Raw genomic sequence first — 22076 nt, 5'->3', positions numbered from 1 at the left:
TTTAATATTTAGTATAATTAGCCTCCAACCTTGGTTTTACAATATTTCACAGGATCTCTCTAGTTAATTTAAGGGTTAAACAATATATCACAAAATTCTTAAGACAGGCTTAGTTTTAAGGGACACGTGCATACACACAGAGACACATATACCCTTATTTTTGTGATAATATGAATAGGCATATAGTACTTACACATATTTGTATAATTAAATATGTATATGCTATAGATGTATATATAAATACAGATCTATAGATACACATATATCAGTATTTTTGAGCACCTAGAAGTAAAGGAAATATAATTTATATGAAAAACACTTCATAAGAGAATGAAGCACTCTTTGGAAGAACAAGTGAATATTTTGCAGGTGAGAAATTAGGAGTGATATAGAATTTTAATTTTAATATGTGTGTATACATATAAATATACGCAAATAGATAATCTAGAGATATTTGAATACATAATTAAAATCAATATATATGTATGTATAGATACATTACAATTATTCAGAATAATATATTTGAAAGGGTACAAGCATGGGGTGAAGAGAGAGATTGATCGATCTAGCATAGTAGGTTTATAGGACTGAGGGGACAAAAGGTGGAAAGGTCAAGTAAAAGAAGAGTGTTACAACATTGAAAACTCTAAAAGATATGGTACCATAGCTTCAATATTTAGCAATCATTATTATTCCCAGCCAATAATAAAGCACAAGTGAATGAGAGAAAAAATATATAGAAATGTGTATGCAAAAGAGTAAGGAGAGATGGTGGCTGCCTTGATATATTGCCTTTTCATGTCATTGGACCTCTAATTATCAGTGCATAGAGTCTATTTCAATCCTTTAAAGCATGAAATGGCTATAAATTTCAGGCAAGTAGGAGGCTGACTTTGTTAAAAACCAAAGAAGTGAAAAGTTTCCCTCAGTTGATGAGAAGTGTACAAAGATTTTTAGAGTGTAGTTATTATAATGTAGCATTAAAGATTTTGGTTTGAGAAATTACCATTTATGAAAAGTATATGACATCTTGGATAAAAAGAATAACAATAAAGCAAGTTTGCTTTCTCTACTCTGGGCAATAACTCATAAACTACATGCTAGTAAGTAAGTTTGTCTTCCTACCCTATGAGAGCCTTAAGAATTAAATGTAATCAATATGTAGATATAGGTTAAAGATATTTTAAGCAAATTTATTTGTTAAAGAGTATATAGAGTTTTCACAATTGTCAAGACTGTTTATTCAGGTGATATGCATGTTAACTTTAAAGAAAAAACTGCATTTCTGAATGTTAGGCTGAATAAGTTTAATACTAAAATGATAATATGTTCCTTAATTAAATCAAGATGCTGAGATACTCTAAGCTAAGCTTATAATTTCATGTCAATGCATTAAAAGCCATATATATGTTCACATATATGTAACTATATTATTAAGAGCTAGTGATATATGACATTCTTGGAGGTATTTTTTTAAAACTATTATTAAAATTAAAATGTTCTCTATACCTCTCATAACATTTTATTTATGATCAATAATTACTTCTCAATTAAGCCAAAATCATACCAAAATTGAGAAAGAATATTTTTCTGCAGACACAAGTTTTTTTCTTTTCAATGCATATTTAAGAATAGTCATTGTTCTATATTTATGACAATGATCACAGGTGCATTTTATTTATATTTTACAGCATTTGCAGGAAGTCATTTTCTCTCCTTTGGATGGAGACAGAAAAAATGAGTCAATTTTATTTCTGATAAAATGCTAGTAGTTTGGGGACTGTAATAAGCAAGGAGTCAACTTAAAGGAACCTTCACATCTACTTTAGAAATGCATTATAGTAAAATTAGAGTTATAATTTTTAATAATAAATAACCTTATTGCTTCTCTATGAATAAATTAAATGTTTCATTTTTTTATTCTAAATGTAATAACCCTCTACCCTGCTTCCAATTATTCCTTTTGTTTGTCAAATTAATTATTTAATATAAACAAATATTCCTCTCCATTACTGAAAAAGTATACAATTTTATAAGAGTAAAATTAGAATAGCATACCCCAAATCACTATTTTCTATAGATGAAGAAATAAATGTTCTTTTAACTTTAAAGAGATGGAAAAATCAGTTAAAATTCATTTTTATTCCTATTCTTTAACATAATAATAATGAAAAATAGGCTAGACAGAATACAAAAGTTAAAATGATCTGAAATAAAAGTGCTGCTAAAAGACTATGATACAGAATAGTAAAATCCGAGGACTAGAGAAGTCAAACTTGGTGAAAAGTCACTGAAAAAACTGAGTGCAAGATCCCTAGACTTTCACAAGCTACCCAGAGGTGTGAGCCCACAAATATGTGTGAAAATGACAGGTTTTCTTGGCCTAACATTTTCCAAACAGAGTACCCAGTCAGCAAGCAGGACTCGGTAAAGTTTCCAAACCATTCTATTCTTACACAACTTGCTGTCACTTTCTTCTGATATTCAAGGGAAAGTCATAAGGAAAAGGCTCACCTGTGCTGGGCTGAACCACCCATGTGGGCAGGCACAATGCTCCCCACAAGTCCCTTTGCCCTTGGTGCTCGTCTTGTGGGGGCTTTTCCGCACACTGTCCCATAAGGTGACCAGCTTGGTCCTGTTTGAAGCTGGGCCCCCAGGTCCTGAGGAGGGCATGGTCTGAGAACTGTACCCGAGCCCCTGAGAGTTCCTCTGCCAGCCACAAGCGCAGTGGGCATCCCTGCTCAGTGTGGGCGCACTCCTGCCGGCATCCATCCCATCAGACCCCCGGCTGCAGCTGTGTTGCTTGGTGAGGTATGCATTCATACTGCACTGATGCCTACTCTTTCCTGTGGTCAGCTCTGCACAGAAATGTCTCCTCCCTCACACCCCTTTCTTCCAGGCAGTTGTAAAAGTCTTTTTTCCCCCGTGGATCCCTCAGTATCTTTGACAGCTGCTATAAGCAGTGCATCGTGGGAGCAGTGGGAGCAGCGAGAGCAGCTCCGCACAGCATTATCTGCGGGCTGGTAGCTCTTTGTCAATAGATGACTCAACTCACAGAGCAACTTGACAGTATCCCTGCTCTAGGCAGAAGCAATCAATGCTCCACACAGCTGGGCTACAAGACTGTACACTGTGTTACAAACCCTTTTTGGATGGAGCCCCACAGCAAAGAAAACTCTTTGCAATTTGGCATTCTGACTTTTCTCTTGCTTTGCTGATCCCCACACAAAATACAAACCTCAGGAAAGAGAACTTCTTATCAGACTAGCAGGACACTTCTTTCCAGAAAGGACGCATGTAGGCTGAAATACTATAGCATAAGTAATTTAAAATGATGAGAAAGTTAACCTGTAAAGGAATTTTCAACATTTACAGGAATCACTTATCTACAGAGATATTTGCCAAGGCACAGAGAAAATCATGAGGTAACTATATAAAAGCATCAATATTAACTCTAAAGAACATCAATTCATTTTGAAAAATCATCGAGGTCACTGCATTATACTAGAATCCTTTAAAATTTGGAAGTTTATTTTAAATCATGATTATGTATTATGTTATGATCCCAACAATTCCTTTATGCTGTGAATAATTATTAGTTCTTTCTCATTCAAAATAAGGCAATTTTCAACATTCAAAAGTGGTGGGTTGGCTTATTTTTTAACAGAATTTTTCCATACCCCAAATTATTCTGAGGATTTCCTTTCAAATACTTGACCACAACAAATACATTCACCACAGAGAGAATCTGTGCTTTAAAGTGAAAGATGCATTCAATTCTGCCATGCAATATTTTGATTTCCAAAAACAAAATTTACAAATTCTTTCGCTGAAAAATGAACAAAATCTATCCAATTTAAAGCAATTGCCTTCCAAAGAGAAGATGATTGTTTTAAAATTTTAGCATGCATGCCGAATCCATACGTAGTATTTTCAGTAAAGGGAAAGGCTAATTACCATAACACTTAGAATTTTTATTCTGTTTGAAACTTTCCATATTTATTGCTAAAATGTCTATCCTTATCACAGATTCCTGAGGAACAAATTTTGGTTTTATTGTGAAGCCAGTTGCCATCTATGTGGGACCAAATGAAGATGATATAATCCCATGATATAATTATTTTATCTACAGACCATCAGATACCATCAGATCCACCTTCTCAGGGGATTGACCAGGTACTGAGGCAGTATAGACCTCATTTTTGCCTGAGTGTCCAAGATGCTTATTGCAAGGGCCAAGATTATAACAAGTAATACATTTGAACAGTAGGACTCCCTGGATAAATCATTGTTAGATTTAAAAATCCTGAAAAGAAGCAGCAGGATCTTCTTTTCCACTCTCCCCAAAAGGGTCCTTTTCTAAATTCCACACAAGAGGCTGATATAAGTGCTGTCCCTGGCATAAAGGCATTCAGACACCTTTGTTGAATAATAATGATCCATGTATAGAAGTTTAAAGGGTAGGCCCTGGTCTATGTTATTGACCATTTTCCCCCAAGTATCTAACATACTGCACAGCACATAGCAAGTAATAAATACATACATTTGGTGAGAGGGAGATGGATGAATAGATTGTTGGGTACATGTATAAATGGAAGGAAAGAGTAGGGAATGAATATACATTTATCCTCCCACATGATTAAATTTTTTTGATGATATTTAATACAGCAATATTACAGAAACATAAACTATTCTTTTAAAGTTAACTTCAGTTCTGGTTTGGGTTGGTCTTGTTAAAGAAATTTGTCAAAAAAATATTACGACTTGAACTGTCAGGCAGAAATAATAGTAGACTTAATGGTCTTTATTCCTGAAAGAGAATCAAGGAATCAAGATCAATACCTAAAGACAGTAATATTGAGGCAAATAGATCACCATATTGTACTTCATGGGAGAAAAGGCAGAAAATCCTATTTCTTTCTTTCTCTCTCTCTGTCTCTGTCTCTCTGCGTCTCCCTCCCTCCCTCTCTTTTTATTCTAGAACAAGATATTATGCTCGACAGAACTTTTGGGTCAAATAAAACCCTAGAGAACTTCAGACTTGTCTGGTGTCACCATGATGCATGGCTATACAGTAGGACTTGATGTGATATGGCAATGCCATCACTCCCAAATGAGAAAGTCAGGAAGTGATAAGTTTGGCTCCCTTCAATTGTATCTAACTATGGTGGCTCCTTTAGTTTTTCAGGCAGATATCGTTGCTCAAAGGCCCACTGGTGTCTTCAGGGAACACATGTCCTGTTCTCACCTATTTTCCTCTCAAGTATAAGAATCAATCTGCATAGGCATAAGTCAGTGTGAATCCATCACAATTTTGTAATGGTGTGTGCAGTTTGCAGCAAGAGAGAGAAAATTTTCTGGCTGGGCACCACTCAAGATATTATAAATCTTCAGAGGGACCTAAATCTGTTATGAATGGGTTATTTGGAATGAGATATTTCTTCCCATTGCAAAGGCCATGGGATTTCTGTTTTAATAACATTAGCATGTCAATTCTTTATAGATAAATAAGTATCATATGTTTCACAACTAATGTTATTTTCCTCCAAAGATCTTTAAGACCACATAAAGCTTTCATTAAACTTATAACAAGACTATATTGAAATTAGTTTTTCACTTTAGTACATATAAAGTAATTCCAGACTCTTGTCTTCCCCTCTCTTGCAAAAAGATTTTTCTTCTCAAACATGACATTTGGCTTTTAAGTCTGAGGACAGACCACGTAAACATATAAATATGTCAAACTTGCCCTCTGTACAATGAGACAGACTCACTAATTAATGATAATCCAATTTGATCAAATCTAATTGGACGATTGTAATGACCATGAGATGACATCAAATTCTGGCCAAACAAGAATTAGCAATGCACAAGTACACATCCTACTTATCATTGCGATTTAACATGGGCAGATGGTGCACAGGGCAATGCCTAGATGACATCTATCTTATTGAACTCTCTTTGACCTGACATTGACTCCATAGAACAACCACTATTTTTAAAGCCAGGGTTTAAAACTAATATCCTGGCTTGATATTTTTAATAAAAATTAAAAAGCAACGATGGATAACTAAATAATTCCACTGCACTAAAACACAAATTCTTTTCTAGATAAAATGTCCTTCAGGCACTGTATGCATATGGGATATGAAAATATTAATTACAAAAGAAGAGCTAAGTGCTTGCTAAAGGATGACTGGGTAGCAGAAGCCCTTTAGCACCCACAAGTAATAAGTCAAATAATCATAAAATGTTATGAAGTAGTAGATATAATCCCCCCTGATTTGAAAAGTATATACAGTCTATTCCTGTGACTACAAAAATTAGAGATTTTATAAATGCCAACAAATCAATATTCTTCTACATCTAATAATCTTCAGCCTAGATAATCTCCATATCCAAGCACATTTATCTTTCAAAATGAGAGAATCAAGAATAAAGATTTTTAGACTCTAAAATTACTTCCAAAATACTTAAACCAACTTAATCATAAATCTTATGAGAAAAAAACAAGCAGGAATTTTGTGGAAAGATACTTGCTTAATTGATACAGAGATTTTAGGAAATAGAAAAAAAGTTTTAAACTATCACCAAATTCTCACTAACGTGCTCGTATTTGGGCTGGCGTTGATGAGGAGAGAGTTAATCTGAATTAGTGATAAGGCTAAATAATATAGTGTTTTTCAGGAAATGTAAATTTATTATATTCTGATACACTAAAATTATTACAGAAATTGGAACTCTAATTATGTGACATTTCTTAGATTTCTACAAGGAACACTAGTAAAAAGGTATTAATCATTTATAATATGCATTTATTTGCAAGTGAATCTAAGTGATGAACTACATTGCTACAAAAAATTTGTTTTCATCCTTGAAGATTAAACTGTCACTTCTTCTGTAAGCTTTCCAGATCCCCTTAGCATATTAAGTCATGCTATACACTATTTGTATACTTGTCTGTGTAAACACCTTTCACATTTGTCTATTTCTCTCAATCACCATGACAACCACACTAGTCTAAGCCATCATCGTTTCTGCGGTAGAACATAGACCAGAATACCTATATTGTTATGATCACTGAAAGATACTTTTGCCTTCTTTCTTGTTTATTTTAATAAATATTAAACACTTTATGCTGAGTTCAGAGGATGCAGTTGCAAAAATGAGAGCCTGTTTTTCTGTACAACTGGTGAAACAGCTTCCTAACTGGTGTCTGGCATCTTGTCACCCTTGCCAGAATTCATTCTCACATAGCAGCCAGAGTGTCTCCTTCTAAAATGCAATTGTGATCAGATCCTACTCTGCTTGATACCAGTCAATAAAGTACCATTTTATAGGGATCTTTATCCTCAGAGATGGCACAATCTTTCAAGTGGCTTGCATGGCCCTTACTCATGCCCTTGCGATCTGGTCTCTGCTGCTTTTACCAGTCTTGTTTGTGTCTCACCCCCTGCTTTTTCCCCTAACCACACAGGCCTTGAATACCTGAACTCAGTCCTCCCTTGTGGCCATTGAGCATGCTCTTTCTCCACTCCATACTTTCACACAATGTATTCCTACTCACTCTTCCGTAAGGTGCATCAAGAGGCAATCTCTGAAAAGCCACCCTAAATAAACACAGCAAAATCCAAAGAGAAAAGTGGGCTTATTATGCAGCACAGCTCCAAAACAAGTCTTCCAGACTTCACTTCTAACCTGATTGCCATCCCTAAGGCTCTTCCACTCAGAAATTCCGAAGTCTTCCCTGACCTCCAGAGTTCAACTTGAATGCAGTACCCCAATAAAGCATTCTGTGAAACCTGGCCCCCATTCCAGAATAGATCATATCATTCTCCCATCAAGCACTCATTTATCACCCGTGCTTCTCTATTACAACACTTAGCATAATTATATATACAATAAAAATTACTCGATTACTCATTTTGTGCCCTTCTCCCCTACCAGACTGTAAGTAATCTCCAGTAGGGCTAAAAGAGGGCTCTCGTTTTTATAGCTGCATCCTCTGAACTCAGCATAAAGTGTTTAATATTTGTTAAAATAAATCAAACAAGAAAGAAGGTATAGGTATTTTGGTCTGTGTTCTATCACTCAGTGTAAAATGAATAAATAAGCACTTTGATTTGAAAAACAAAATAGCAATGTGCTCTTCAGGTCACCACATTAATGGAACATTTAGTGTGGCTGAGTGACATAAGTGTATTAACTCATTTTTTTGAAGAAATTTGCTAGTGGTCTTAGCAATGAAACTGAAACAGCTTCTGTTTATTTTAGCAAGATATTAATTCATAAAAGCTGCACTTCCTGACAGCTGTGCTTCTCTCTCAAGATTTTTCAAGTGTTCTCCCTTTATAGCTGAATAATGCAAAAAGGGGCCTGGTTCCCTAAGCCAAAAGCCAGTGAATGGTGAAACATGGAGACAATCCCAAACTACAACCACCAAAGCCATATTCTTATTAAAATGATATAATCCCAAAGGCATAATCACAGAATATAAAAGGAGTGTATCAGAGAATACTAAGTGTACAATACTGTTAAATATAAGCACAAGGTTGTATAGCAATGCACCTTGCATGATTAAAACTCTATACCCTTTTAACAATACTGCCATTTCCTCCTCCTCCCGTCCCTGGCAACCACCATTCTTCTTTCTATTTCTATGAATTTGACTACTTTAGATACTTCTTATAAGCAGAATCATGCAGTATTTGTCCTTCTGTAACTGGTTTATTCCACTTAGCATAATGTCCTCAGGATTCACCCATGTTGTAGCTATATGATAGGATTTCTGTCTTTTCTATGGTTGAATAATACTCCATTGTATGTACATACCACATTTTATTTACCCATTCATTCACTGATGGACATTTATGTTCTTTCTACCTCTTGGCTATTGTGAATAATGCTCAATATACATGGAAATACAAATATATCTTCCAGATCCTCATTTCAATTCTTTTGAAGAAATACTCAGAAGTAGGATTGTTAAATCACATGAAAGCTCTACTTTTAATTTTTTGAGGAATCTCCATACTATTTTTGATTGCAACTACACCATTTTACAATAGTGCACAACGGTTCCAATTTCTCCACATCCTCAACAACACTTATTTTCCATTTTTTTGATAATGATAATTCTAATTGGTGAGAGGTGATACCTCATTGTTATTTTAATTTGCATTTCCCAGATGGTTAGTGATGTTGAACATATTTTCATATAACTGTTAGCCATTTGTATGTCTTTGGAAAAATGTGTATTCTGGTCTTTTGAACATTTTTAAATCAGGTTATTTTTTGGCTATTGAGTTGTAGGAGTACCTTATACATTTTGGCTATTAAGCCCTTATCAGATAAATGGTTTGCAAATATTTTTCTCCCATTCTGTAGGCTGCCTTTTCACCCAGCTCATTGTTTCTTTTGCTGAGCAGAAGTATTTTAGTTTGATGTAGTCTCACTCGTCTGTTTTTGCTTTTGTAGCCTGTGCTTTGATGTCTTATCCAGGAAATCATTGCCAAGACCAGTGTTATGAAACTTTTCCCCCATATTTTCTTCTAATGGTTTTATAGTTTTAGGCTTTAAAGTCTTTTATTCATTTTGAGTTGATTTTTCTATATGGTATAAGATAAGGATCCAATTCTATTCTTTTCTATGTGGATGTCCCGTTTCCCCAATATTATTTGTTAAAGAGACTATTCTTTCCTCATGTATAGTCTTGACACCCTTGTTGAAAATCATGTGACTGTATATGTATGGGTTTATTTCTGGGCTCTCCATTCTGTTTCATTAGTTGATATGTCTATCTGAACTCCAGTGCCTTCCTGTTTTGATTACTGTATCTTTGTAATGTTTTAAACTCAGGAGGTATAGGCTTCCAGCTTTGATCTTCTTTCTCAAGATTTTTTTAATTTTTTTTTTTTTTTTACTATTTGGTACCTTTGTGGCTCCATATGAATTTAGGATAGTTTTTTCTATTTCTATAAAAAATGCCATTGAGATTTTGATAGGAATTGCATTGAATTGTGTAGATTAAGTAGTATGGACATTTTAACCATACTAAGTTGTTCATCCCATGAACGTGGGATATCTTTACATTTATTGTGTCTTTAATTTCTTTCAGCAGTTTTGTAGTTTTCAGTGTACAACTCCTGTGCCTCCTTGGTTAAGTTTTTTCTAGATATTTAATTATTTTGGATGCTATTTCAAATGGGGTTGTTTTCTTAATTCCCTTTCAGATTGTTCATTGTTGGGGTATAGGAGTTGACTGAGTTTTGTATGTTGATTTTTCTATCTTGTAAACTTTTTGAATTTTTAAATGTTCTAATAGATTTTTTGTGGACTCTTTAGGGTTTTCTACATATAAGATCATGATATCTGTGAACAGAGATAATTTTACTTCTCCCTACCCAATTTGAGTGCCTTTTATAATTGTTCTGGCTAGTACTTTCAATACTATGTTGAATAGTAGTGGTAAGAGTAGGAATCCTTGTCTTGTTCCTTATCCTAGAGGAAAAGCTTTCAGTTTTTCACCATTGAATATGATGTTAGCTTTGGGCTTTTCATATATGGTCTTTATAAGATAATTTTCTTCTATTGCTAGTTTGTTGATTGTTTTCATTATGAAAATGTGTCCATTTTGTCAAATGCTTTTTCTGTATCTATTGAGATGATCATGTAATGTTTATACTTCATTTTCTTAATATGATATATCACATTGATTAAATTTCACATCATGAACCATCCTTGCATCCCAGGAATAAATCCCACTTGGTCATGGTGTGTGATCTTTTTATTATACTGTTGAATTTGGTTTGCCAGTATTTTTTTGAGGAATTTTTGTATTTGTATTCATCAGGGATATTGGCATGTCATTTTCTTTTCTTGTAGTGTCCTTTTCTAGCATTGGTATCAGGACAATGTTGACCTTATAAAATGAGTTTGGGATTGCTCCCACCTGTTCAATTTTTTGGAATAGTTTGTCAAAGATTGGCATCAATTCTTCTTAAAATGTTTCGTAGAATTCACCAGTGAAACCGTCTTGTCCTGGGCTTTTCTTTGTGGGGAGGAGTTTGATTACAGATTTAATAACCTTAGCCTTGTTTAAAATTTTAGGCTTGTTTAAAATTTTTATTTCTTCTAGATTCAATCTTGGTAGGTTGTATGTTTCTAGGAATTTATCCATTTCATCTAGGTTATCTAACTTGTACAATTCTCTTATACTCCTTTTTATTTCCATATAATCACTAGTAATACAATCTCTTTCATTTTTTTAATTTTAGTTATTTGAGCTCTTTCTTTTTTTCTTAGTTAATCTAGCTAAAAGTTTGCCGATTTTTGTTCATGCTTTCAAAAAACCAACTCTTAGTTTCATTGATTTTTCTGTTTTTCTACTCTTTATTTCTTCTCTAATCTTAATTATTTCCTCCTACTAACTTTGTGTTTAGTTTGTTCTCCTTTTTTTAATTTCTTGAAATGTAAAGTTAGGTTGTTCATTTGAGATCTTTTTTCTTTTTAAATGTAAATGTTTATCACTATAAACCTTCCTCTTAGTACTATTTTTTTGCTGCATCCTGTAAGCTTTGGTGTGTTGTATTTTATTTTCATTTGTTTCAAAATATTCCCTTTTGTTTCTTCTTTGGCCTATTGATTGTTAAGAGTGAGTTGTTTAATTTTCACATTTGTGAATTTTCCAGTTTTCCTTCTGCCATTAATTTCTAGTTTCATTCCATTGTGGTTGAAAAATATATTTGGTGTCATTTCAATCTTATTAAATTTTTTAAGACTTATTTTGAGACCGAACATGTGATCTGTCCTGGAAAATATTGTATGCATGCTTGAGAATAATATGTAATCTGCTGTTGTTGGGTGGAATGTTTTGTATATATTAGGTCCATTTGGTCAATAGTGTTGTTCAAGGCCTCTGTTTCTGCATTTATCTTCTATGTGAATGTTCTGTCCATTATTGAAAGTGGGGTATTAAAATCCCCAACTATTTTTGTTTTGCTCTTTATACCTCCCTTTAGTTCTATTAATGGTTGTTTCATATATTTGGGTGCACTAATGTTAGGTGCACATATATTTAAAATTGTTAAATTTTCCTGGTTAATTGACTGGTTTATTATTATATAATGTACTTTGTCTCTTTCAAAAGTTTTTAAAGTCAGTTTTGTCTGAGAATATTAATACTATAACCATCACTGATTTATTTTGTTTACTATTTGCATGGAATATCTTTTTCCATCCTTCACTTTCAGCCTATGTGTGTTATTAAATCTAAAGTGAGTCTTATAAACATATAGTTGAATCTTATTTTTAAATCCATTCAACTTCTCCATGTTTTCTCACTGGGGAGTTTAATCCATTTACATTTAAAGTAATTATTGATAGGAAAGGACTTACACTATTGCCATTTTGTTAATGGTTTTCTGTCTTGTAGCTATTTTTGTCTCACTTTCCCTCTCATGTTCTTCCTTTGTATTTTATTGAGTTTTTTGTAGTGATTTTTTTATTCCCTTATCATTTTCTTTTGTCTATCTTCTATAGCTATTTTTTGTGGTTACCATGCGGTTTACATAAAATATTTTATACTTATAATATATTTTAAGCTGATAACAACTTAACTTCAATTGCATACAAATAGTCTACTCTTTTATTCTCCCCCACATACATACATTATGTTATTGATTTCACAAATTACATCTTTTCATATTGTGTACATATTAGCATGCTTTATTACATTATTTTTATATTTTTGCCTTTTAACTATTTCTTAAGTTATTAACACAGGAACTGTAGTACTAAACACTGAGTTTTGTGGATAAGACATCAATATGCTTTTGTCCAAGTCTTCATAAACTTGAAAGTTAACTGAATTATTCAAATTGTACTGATTTTAAATCTTGGGAACTTAATATATGTAACATGTATGCTATTTCCACGTTCTTGTTTCCCTGACTCTTCCCATGCTAGATGCCCAATGGAATCTTTCCTGGTTGCCAGAAACAGATATGTTAGTGTGGGAGAGTGTGGGGGCCTTAGGAAGGGCACAGGCATGTGCTATCCCTGTGCTAAGTTTTATGAGGGAGGAAATGCATGAATAATAAGATGTTCAAAAATAACATTATGGTAGTGAGTCATAACTGAAAAAAAGAGAGAGGGAAGAAGTGGGGAGAAAGGAAGGAGGGAAAGAGGGAAGAAAGGAAGGGAAGGAGGAGGGGAGGAAGAAAGGGAGGGAGGCAGAGGGAGGAAGGCAACAGTCCCCAACTAAAGCAAGAAATCTCTTTAAAATGATGATTAAAACACTAAGCAGACGGAATACACAGAATCAAAATGAAGCAAACATAAATGGACATTCCTTTGACTGTGGGACAGTCTTGCACATACCACCAAGGCCCCCTTGAAGAAGAGTACTAGGATTTTTGGAGCTATCACACTTGGAATTTGAGAGGCAACCATAAAGTGCAATTAGTCCTTCTTTAGTTTAAATTTTATAAGCTCTTACTTTTCTGAAGAATGACTTATAATACATATTTTCTAGGTTTATCCAAGGGTTAAAAAACCTTCTAGTTTAAAAATAAGCCAGATTCTGACTTGTCAGAGGTAATTCATCTGTGGACTGGCCTAAAGGCAAGGGTACGGGCTAACAGAAATGACAGGCCCTCATTTAGCTAACTGATCTCTTCTCCCTAGAGACTTGACATTTTAGTAAAGTTTTACCTAATTGGTGTTGCTTTAGCCAGTACATTTCAAATTCGCTTTTAATTAATCATCTCCTCCTCTGTGATTTCACATTATTTTGCTTTGTATTCATTCCTTTCAATCAATAAATATTTATTGAGTGCCTATTCTGTACCAGGAACTATGCTATAAAGTACTGAACTATAGACGGGGTAGAATTCTATAATACCAGGGCAGAAAGACCTTGAATAAACAAGTGTGCTGCGTGATGAAATAGAGAGGTACGGGGACAATGTGCGGGATCTCCCCTGCTATTGCACTTGCTCCATTAAGGTGAGTTCTGTAATTGTATGTGGGCACATTTGTCTTTCCTACTAGATTGTGAGCTACTGAAGAAAAAGGACTATTCTTTATTTTTAAAACCATACCCTCTTTCCCATTGTTCCACAATATAATTATTTCTCAGTAAGTATTTGTTGAATTGAACTGGAAAATATTGGACTTGGGTTAAGAAAACATGCTCTAGTTCCAACTCTGCCACTAACTAGCTGTCTCATTTTGGACAAGTCACTGTAACTTGGTAAGTTTTTTTTTTTTTTTTTTTTGAGACAGAGTCTCACTCTGTTGCCCAGGCTAGAGTGAGTGCCGTGGCGTCAGCCTAGCTCACAGCAACCTCAAACTCCTGGGCTCCAGTGATCCTCCTGCCTCAGCCTCCTGAGTAGTTGGGACTACAGGCATGCACCACCATGCCCAGGTACTATGAGGTCACATTTAATGGTTACTAAAAGATAGGTACGGCTGACAAGTGATGCCCTGTCAACATCTTTAGGTTTGATAATAATGTCTCCCAATTGACTATAGAGATATGGATTTAACATATTATTATAAATGTGTTGGCTTATTATTATTTTAACACACAAGGTGGTTTAAGAGTCTGGCATAGTGAATTTTTTGGCTTATTTTCTCAATTTTACATTCTTTCAATAAAAGTTTGCCAAATAGAGAGGCAATACGATATGGTGGTTAAAAGGATGGCCTCTGAAGTCAGACTGTTACTTTCATCCTACCTCCATCACTTATTCAAGAGTGGGGAGAAGTGCCTACTACCCTTCCCTAACAGCTCTTTATTGCACCCATTTAAGTGCTGAGTATGTTCTCATTGCTGCATAAATATTTGAAGTCTGATGGAATTTTCTTCTCCTCTGGCACATTTTTTTTCTATATTTTTGCCTAATGTGATAAAGGTTCATACAACATTTATGCACTTCTTTTCTCCTATTCACAGTAAACAAGGCATGAGCTTTTGAGTCAGACTTCTGGGTTTATATCCCAACTCTGCCCATTATTAGCTATGAACTTGGGCAAGTCACTGAACTCAGTGCCTCAGTTTTCATTTATAAAATAAGCTTGTGAATAGTTCTACCTCATAGGATTGATGTGAAAATAACATGAGTTAATGTCTGTAAAGTTCTTAGCACAGTATCTGGAACATAATAATGCTCAATAATTTCTTCCTCTTTATCTGTCTATCATCATTGCCCTCCCCATTTCAACTATAAGTTCCAGAGGCTGACATTTAAAAATTCTGTAGTGCCTATATACAGACACTCAATAAAGGTCAGTTAGTTCATTTCGGCTGAATGGCAGGATTCCATATTGGTCCTAAACTTATTTTCCCAACTCATATTTTGGGCAAGGCATTCTGCCTCTGGGTCAGGTCATAACTAAAGCACATCACTATAGACCACCACTAACATATCTACCATTTATTGAATATTTACAACGTGTCCCAAGCATATGTATTTCATTTGATCTTATTAATCTCTATGGTAAATATTGAGATGACAATTTAAGATAAAGAAATAGGCTTAGAAAGATTCTGTAATTTTCCCATGGTCACAGCATTAGTACGGAGTGGAACCAGAAAGAAAATTGAGGTCCATGGAGCCATGGAGCCATGCATGAAAACCTGTGCAAAACAACATCTCATTTTCATGTAAAACTTTGGTTTTTGAAAATACTGATAACGCCCTTGATTTTTCTTAATCCTCACAATAGCCCCATATAGTAGGCAGGGCAGGGGGAAAAACTGAGGGTCATTACCATGAAATAACATACCTAAGGTCAGACAGCTGCTAAGTGATATTATTGGAACCAGAATTCACAGCTCAGTGTTCAGTCCCAAATTTTCCACTATTCCATTCTGTTTTCCTACCCAGCATACTGCCTTAGTAGGTATGAACATGTGACTTCTTGTCACCCTCTCTGCCATCAAAAAATGGGTAAAAGATGAGGTACATTTAGTGAACCTAGACCTGAAGTTTTTAAGTTGGTGTCCACATGAAATTTGTATTTGCCTTCTCTCATCTTATTTATAGATCCTAAGGAAAGCATTAATCAGGATTTTGAGAGGTATAAGGAAAATGGTTTTCTAAACTCGAAGGGTTAAACGACAAAAAAGTTTTTGGCTTAATTACATTTTCTCATTACAAGCCCAGGAGCATCTGCAGTTTCTTGCAGCCACAGGAAAGAGGTTTGGATATACGTAAACCCCATTGCTTCTGGCTGTGAAATATAGCCACGGTTTTAATATATAACAGCTTCAATATAGAAGCTTACAGAATTAGAGCTAATTCTTGTATGCGTCCTGAAACGCAAGTGTTATTATTTCCATTTCCAGATAAGGAAATTGAGGTTCAGAGAAGTTAAGTAATTGCTCAAGGTCATACAGAGGCAACTATTAAATAGTAAAACCATGATTCAAACCCAGATCAGTCTGATTCCAAACCATGATGCTTCCCATTTGCACTGTTACTTCTCTCAAATAAAAAAAAAAAAAGTAAAAAAATAATCTGAGTTTTTTTACCTTCCTTTGGCTGATAAAAGTACTTTAAATGCTAATCTTTGAGTCAAACTGGGGAGGTTTTGAGAAAACAACTCAAAGTCTAATTATGTAAAAACCCATGTTGGTGAGAAGGCCAAGCAGAAATGAGTTAGCTACTTTGGGCTGAAGTTGTTCACTACCTAACTAATATTCAATTAGGCCTGCTGGGCTAAATGAAATGTGGTATTATACACCTAAGTGCCAAAGTACCTGCTGGGAGACCTTTCAAAGAAATCTTCTTTATTCTAGATCTCACACATAAGCCAACAAAACAGACATTTATTGAAAATTACCTGTGAGTTCAATTCTGCAAAACTGGTGTTGGACCCAAGACACCCAGTTGGAGTGCAGGCACCGACACTGAAAATGCATTTGGAAGGATTTGCCTGGTACAAATTTATTAGCACACAATTGACAATAAAATATTTTCTTTTCTGCAAAAGTCATTTATTTCATACTTGTAATATATTATTTTCGGTGTAATTTGTGCAGTGAAGATTATGCATCGCTTTATATGCAATTTCCTAAATAATCATCCACCAGTAAAGAAAGGTTCAAAGTCAATCATTTGATATTTTTTTCTTATCTTTACAATTCCCCATTGAAGACAACAATATTCCTTACACTTCTTTAAGCAGGTAAGGTTAGGAAGTATGGAGGGCAATGGAGGAACTTATTGCCCGTTTGCATTCAGTCTACTAAGTGGCCTTTTTTCAATTACGAAGGCAACACACTAAAAACAGCACCTCATACCATGTGGAAAATGTTAACAGCCAACCTAAAAAGGACCTTGATAATGATCATATCCTTCTCCACTGGTATGGTTACTATGACATGGCAGGCAAGCCCCTTTGAACTCCAGAAGTGGCCCAGACCATTCAAGATAGAAATCAATCTACTTCACCTGAAGTGGAAAAGAAAATAAAGAACAGTGAAACAAATCCCTCCAGGAGGGAGCATCCAATAGTAAGTCTCATTATAAAGCGTAATGCAGGCTCTTGATGAGACCCAGGAGAACCCAGGTGAGTGGATGAGTAAGAGTTTTGCACACTTGAATGTCATTTACAAGCACCACTTGTTTTCAAGAATACTTTTCAGATACTTCTATGGCATTCTTTTGGCTGTTCACATGTAAAGTCCCTCTTGATTTACAAGAAATTCTATAAGGAAAAATGGAAAAGACTGATATTCCTCTATTGCCTTGGTCCAGGGAAGGTGTTTTGAAAATCATGCAGTGTTTCTGAGAATGAAATTATACTTAACTGCTAAACATCTGCATTCCAAATGGTTCTCCAACTAGTGAAAACACAATTGCTTTTGCCTTAAACTGGGCTCCGACTAAAGTATGTGCTTCTCTGATTTAGGGCCGTGTCAACCATTGGGTTTGGTCCATGACGGTCTTGGCATTCAGTTTACACTTTCTTTTTTGTGACATTGCTGATATCTGCTATATCCTTCTGTTGGAGCAGAAAAGAGCTGGCCCCTTTTCAAAAGTAATCTAAAGCAATCACTCAAGTTCCTAATAACTTTGGCTGTTGCCATGTACGTTTAAGTTACAGGAAAGTAAAAAGCTATTTCTTTTTTCTTAAAACCAAGCTCCTTAATTGAAAAATGAAACTCACACAATAGAAGCATTCACAATAAAATAGCTTTGTGTCTGAACACATGCTAAAACTCATGTTTAGTTTTGCACTTCAATTCTCTTAAAGTCTGTTCTATGAGTTCAAAGTGTTTAGATCTCCTTTAATTCTCATTAATAGCACACATACTGGGAATTAACTTATTCTAAGGACATGAGGTATAAGACTAATCATTTAAGGCTTACAAATGCCTAAGAATATTATTGTCACAAATACAGTGACACTTTTGGAATGGCAGGGATCAGAGAAACTGAGCAGGATTGTGTATGTGAGTGTGTATGTGCATGTGTTAGGGTGGCAGGCAAGAGAAGCAGGTATTTGCTCCCAAACTATAGGATCTGCCTACAGATGAAACACTTCCACAGGCCCTGCACGTTGGCCATACCCCTACATTATCCAAATATTAAACAGAGTTTCTCAGAGCAACAGACTCTGGGACCTTCACTAAATCAATATTTAAAATAGGAATTATTCTCACAAAACTCCTAGCTTTACGGTATGCCAATTTTATGTTTCAGTCTCCTGGAATCACATGCAAGTCAGGATAGAGGAATGATTTTATTGTCAAAATGCTGAAATATTTGTTTTTTATGCAAATAATGTTCATAGTTTTTACAGATAGAAACCCTAGATTTTCTGAGGTCTGACCTGCATTAAGGATCATATAAGTATAGAGGTTTCAGGGAACACTCCTATGCATTTTGCTAATTTCTTCACATTATTGAATTGCTATTGTTACCCACTAGCAGATATGGAGGTGTTTATTTACCAGAGACAAGAGACACATGATACAGTTTTCTCAGGGTCTTCGTTAGCTTTCAAACATAATGTTGCTTGTTGACATTTTCAATTCTCAAAGACAGCAAAAACTATTGAAATAGCTGAAACTATTTGTCCCTAAGTCTAATAACTAAATATAGGAAACAATTTGGGGTGGATAATTTTGTTCATTCATTCAACAAATATTAATGAAATACCTATGATAATCCAGTGCTTTGCCAGATACTCAGTTTACAGCATTATATCAATATTGTCTCTGACCTGATGTTGATTTCAGACTAATGGAAGATACCTTGAATAAAAAACTGCAGAGATAATCATTTAATTACAACTTTGATAGCACCATTAATGGAAGTTGAGAGGCTATGAGAATATGTAAGAGAGGCTTTAGGGATAGCTTCCCCGAGAAAGTGACATTTCAACTGAGAAAGCTAATGTATATGAAAGTAAAATCTGTTCCAATCTAGATCAACTTGGCAAATAAAATCAGAATGTGTTAAATTAATTTACAACCTGAAATGTATACATCTCCACAGGAAAAAAAAATGCATTCCAAAATGCAAATAGCTAAAATTTGAAGCCCCCAAATGTAGGTTTTCTTATTATTTAAAACTGATACCATCTAGAATCAAGCAAATTTGTTATATATTTCAAGTAAAGGTCTTTACTACAAAAAAAGAAAGAATAAAGCAAGTAAGAAAGAAAGGGAGAAAGAAAGAAGGATGGAGGGAGGGAAGAAAATGTGGACAATCATTTTAACATGGCTTCAAAAATAATACAAAGAGGTTTATATCATTGCCGGCACTGGTAGCAACATTGTACTGCTAGGATAATCTTAGAAACAAAACAAAACTCCCTGATTTTGATAACAAGGATGTGCCCCAAGTGGGAATTACTGAAATATTTATTAAGCAAGTAGTCTGGCAATACTGACAGATCTCTGAGGAATTCTGTACCAAATATAGAGCTGAGACGACCCTTCTAAAGTAATATAGGTATGCTGAGGATTTAGGTTTTCCAACAGTTCCAAACTCTTTAACCCTGGACTTTGTCATTTCTAACTACCTACATTGCTAACAATAGGACCTTTCACTCATGGAGTACTTAAAAGCTCCAGAGGAAGGAGAAATGGATTTGAATCTCAGCTGAATCATCAATCAGTTTTAGCCCCTCCAGGAAGTTACTTAACTAACTTCCGTTAGCCTCAGTCACCTTATCTGTGATGAGAAGATGATGCTTACTTTTTGGGATTGTTGTGAGGAATGAATGAGGTAATACTTATAATGCAGTTAGCACAATGCTTGTTTGGTACCTTGCCAAGGCTCAAATTTTAGGGTGATAGTTGTGATGATGACGATGATGATGAAAATGACTATGAAGAAGCCTGCTGCAATGACAGGGCTGAAATGACATTTAATAACCCCAAGCCCTGAAAAGATTTCTAGCCCCACCAATATACTCTAACATAAATTTTTATTCTTTTAATTAAGGTCATAGCACTCATATTTAAGTAGCAATTAAAATGGCTTCTTTCTAGATTTTTCTTATTGCAAAATTTTGGCTATTTTTACCAAGAGGACCTCCTCTCATTTACGGGAAGTGGGGAAGGGGCCCATGACTTACTAGTTCTCTAAACACATCCTTAGTTTGCCTACTGGGTAATTAATTCAAAAACGAAAGAAGGTAAATTCTCCAGTTAAATGCTATCACAATTGGAGGATAGATCTTTTAGCCGCTTCATGAACTATTTGACATTTCTAGCTTCATCTCTCTCTGTTCCTCAATCTTCTGATGTAAGTCCAGTTTCTTTTGTACTTGATTCAATTCTGTTTCTCCCAATCATTTTTAACCCAACTGTCTGAATAGCAAGCCACAAAAACATGGCTACCAGGGAGTGACCACTGATTCATAAAGTTTGCTCCCTTACTTTCATCCCCTGGTTTGGCCTCACTTAGAGATTCCTTTTACCAAGACCACTGAGCCCCATACTAGTCATACGAATCAACTTCCTTTCCTAGCTTCCTATTTGTGACCCATTTTCTTGGCTCTCACAAGCTTCTGCCTTGTGGTGGGCCTTCATCTCTAAGGCAAAGGCAAGAGTCAACATTTATTGAATAGGGTTCATTTCTCCAGTGTATGTTGTTGTCTGCTTTGTCGAAGATCAGTTGGTTGTAGCTAGATGGTTTTATTTCTGGGTTCTCTATTCTATTCTATTGGTGTATGTCTCTACTTTTATACCAGTACTATGCTTTTTCACAGCAAAGAAAAATAATCAACAGAGTGAATAGACAACCTATAAAATGAAAGAAAATATTCACAAACTATACATCTGATAAAGTGCTAATATCCAGAATCTACAAACAACTCAATCAACAAGATAAAAATGAACAATCCCATCAAAAGGTGGGCAAAAGACATGAACAGATATTTTTCAAAAGAAGATAGAAAAATGGCCTGCAAATATGTGGAAAAATGCTCAGCATCACTAATCATCAGGGAAATGAAAATTAAAACCACAATGAGATACTGCCCTGTCAGAATAGCCATTATTAAAAAGTCAGAAAACAAGAGATGCTGGCATGGATGCAGAGAGAAAAGAATGCTCATACACTGTTGGTGGGACTGAAAATAAGTACCACCTCTATGGAAAACAGTATGTAGAATACTGAATGAAATAAATAAAAACCTACCATTCAATCCAGCAATCCCACTGCTGCATACTTATCCAAAGGAAATGAAGTCATTTTATCAAAAAGACACCTGCACGTGAATGTTTACCACAGCACAATTCACAATTACAAAGATGTAGAATCAACCTAAGTGCCCATTAATTCATGAGTGGATAAAGCAAATGTGACATACATATTAATACGTATATACTATGTAGTATTACTCAGCCATAAAAAGGAATTAAATAATGTCATTTGCAACAATTCAGATGGAACTGGAGACCATTATCCTGAGCCAAGCATCTCAGAAATGGGAAAACAAACACCATATGTACTCTCTAATAACTGGAAGCTAAATGATGGGCACATATGGGCACAAAGAGATGTAAAGAACATTGGAATCAAAGAAGAGGGGATGGTGGGAAGGAG

The 22076-nt window shown here is 35.0% G+C and overlaps 1 protein-coding gene across 11 annotated transcripts in view; it reads right to left on the bottom strand.

The window, feature by feature from the left end:
* Positions 1-22076, bottom strand: part of DLG2 (discs large MAGUK scaffold protein 2) — a 1739579-nt gene that overhangs the window by 712178 nt on the left and 1005325 nt on the right. For 5 of the 11 annotated variants that reach the window (XM_045557225.1, XM_045557226.1, XM_045557227.1 and 2 more), the window contains exon 1: positions 2515-2823. The exons of the other annotated variants lie outside the window; for them this stretch is intronic. In XM_045557225.1, the coding sequence (XP_045413181.1) occupies positions 2515-2823 (309 nt within the window). Of the gene's footprint in view, positions 1-2514; positions 2824-22076 lie in introns of those variants that run through there. 11 annotated transcript variants of the gene reach the window in all.

Source organism: Lemur catta, chromosome 7 (assembly GCF_020740605.2).
Source record: "Lemur catta isolate mLemCat1 chromosome 7, mLemCat1.pri, whole genome shotgun sequence".
Taxonomy (NCBI): domain Eukaryota; kingdom Metazoa; phylum Chordata; class Mammalia; order Primates; family Lemuridae; genus Lemur; species Lemur catta.
This window is presented reverse-complemented; position numbering and strand designations above follow the sequence as displayed.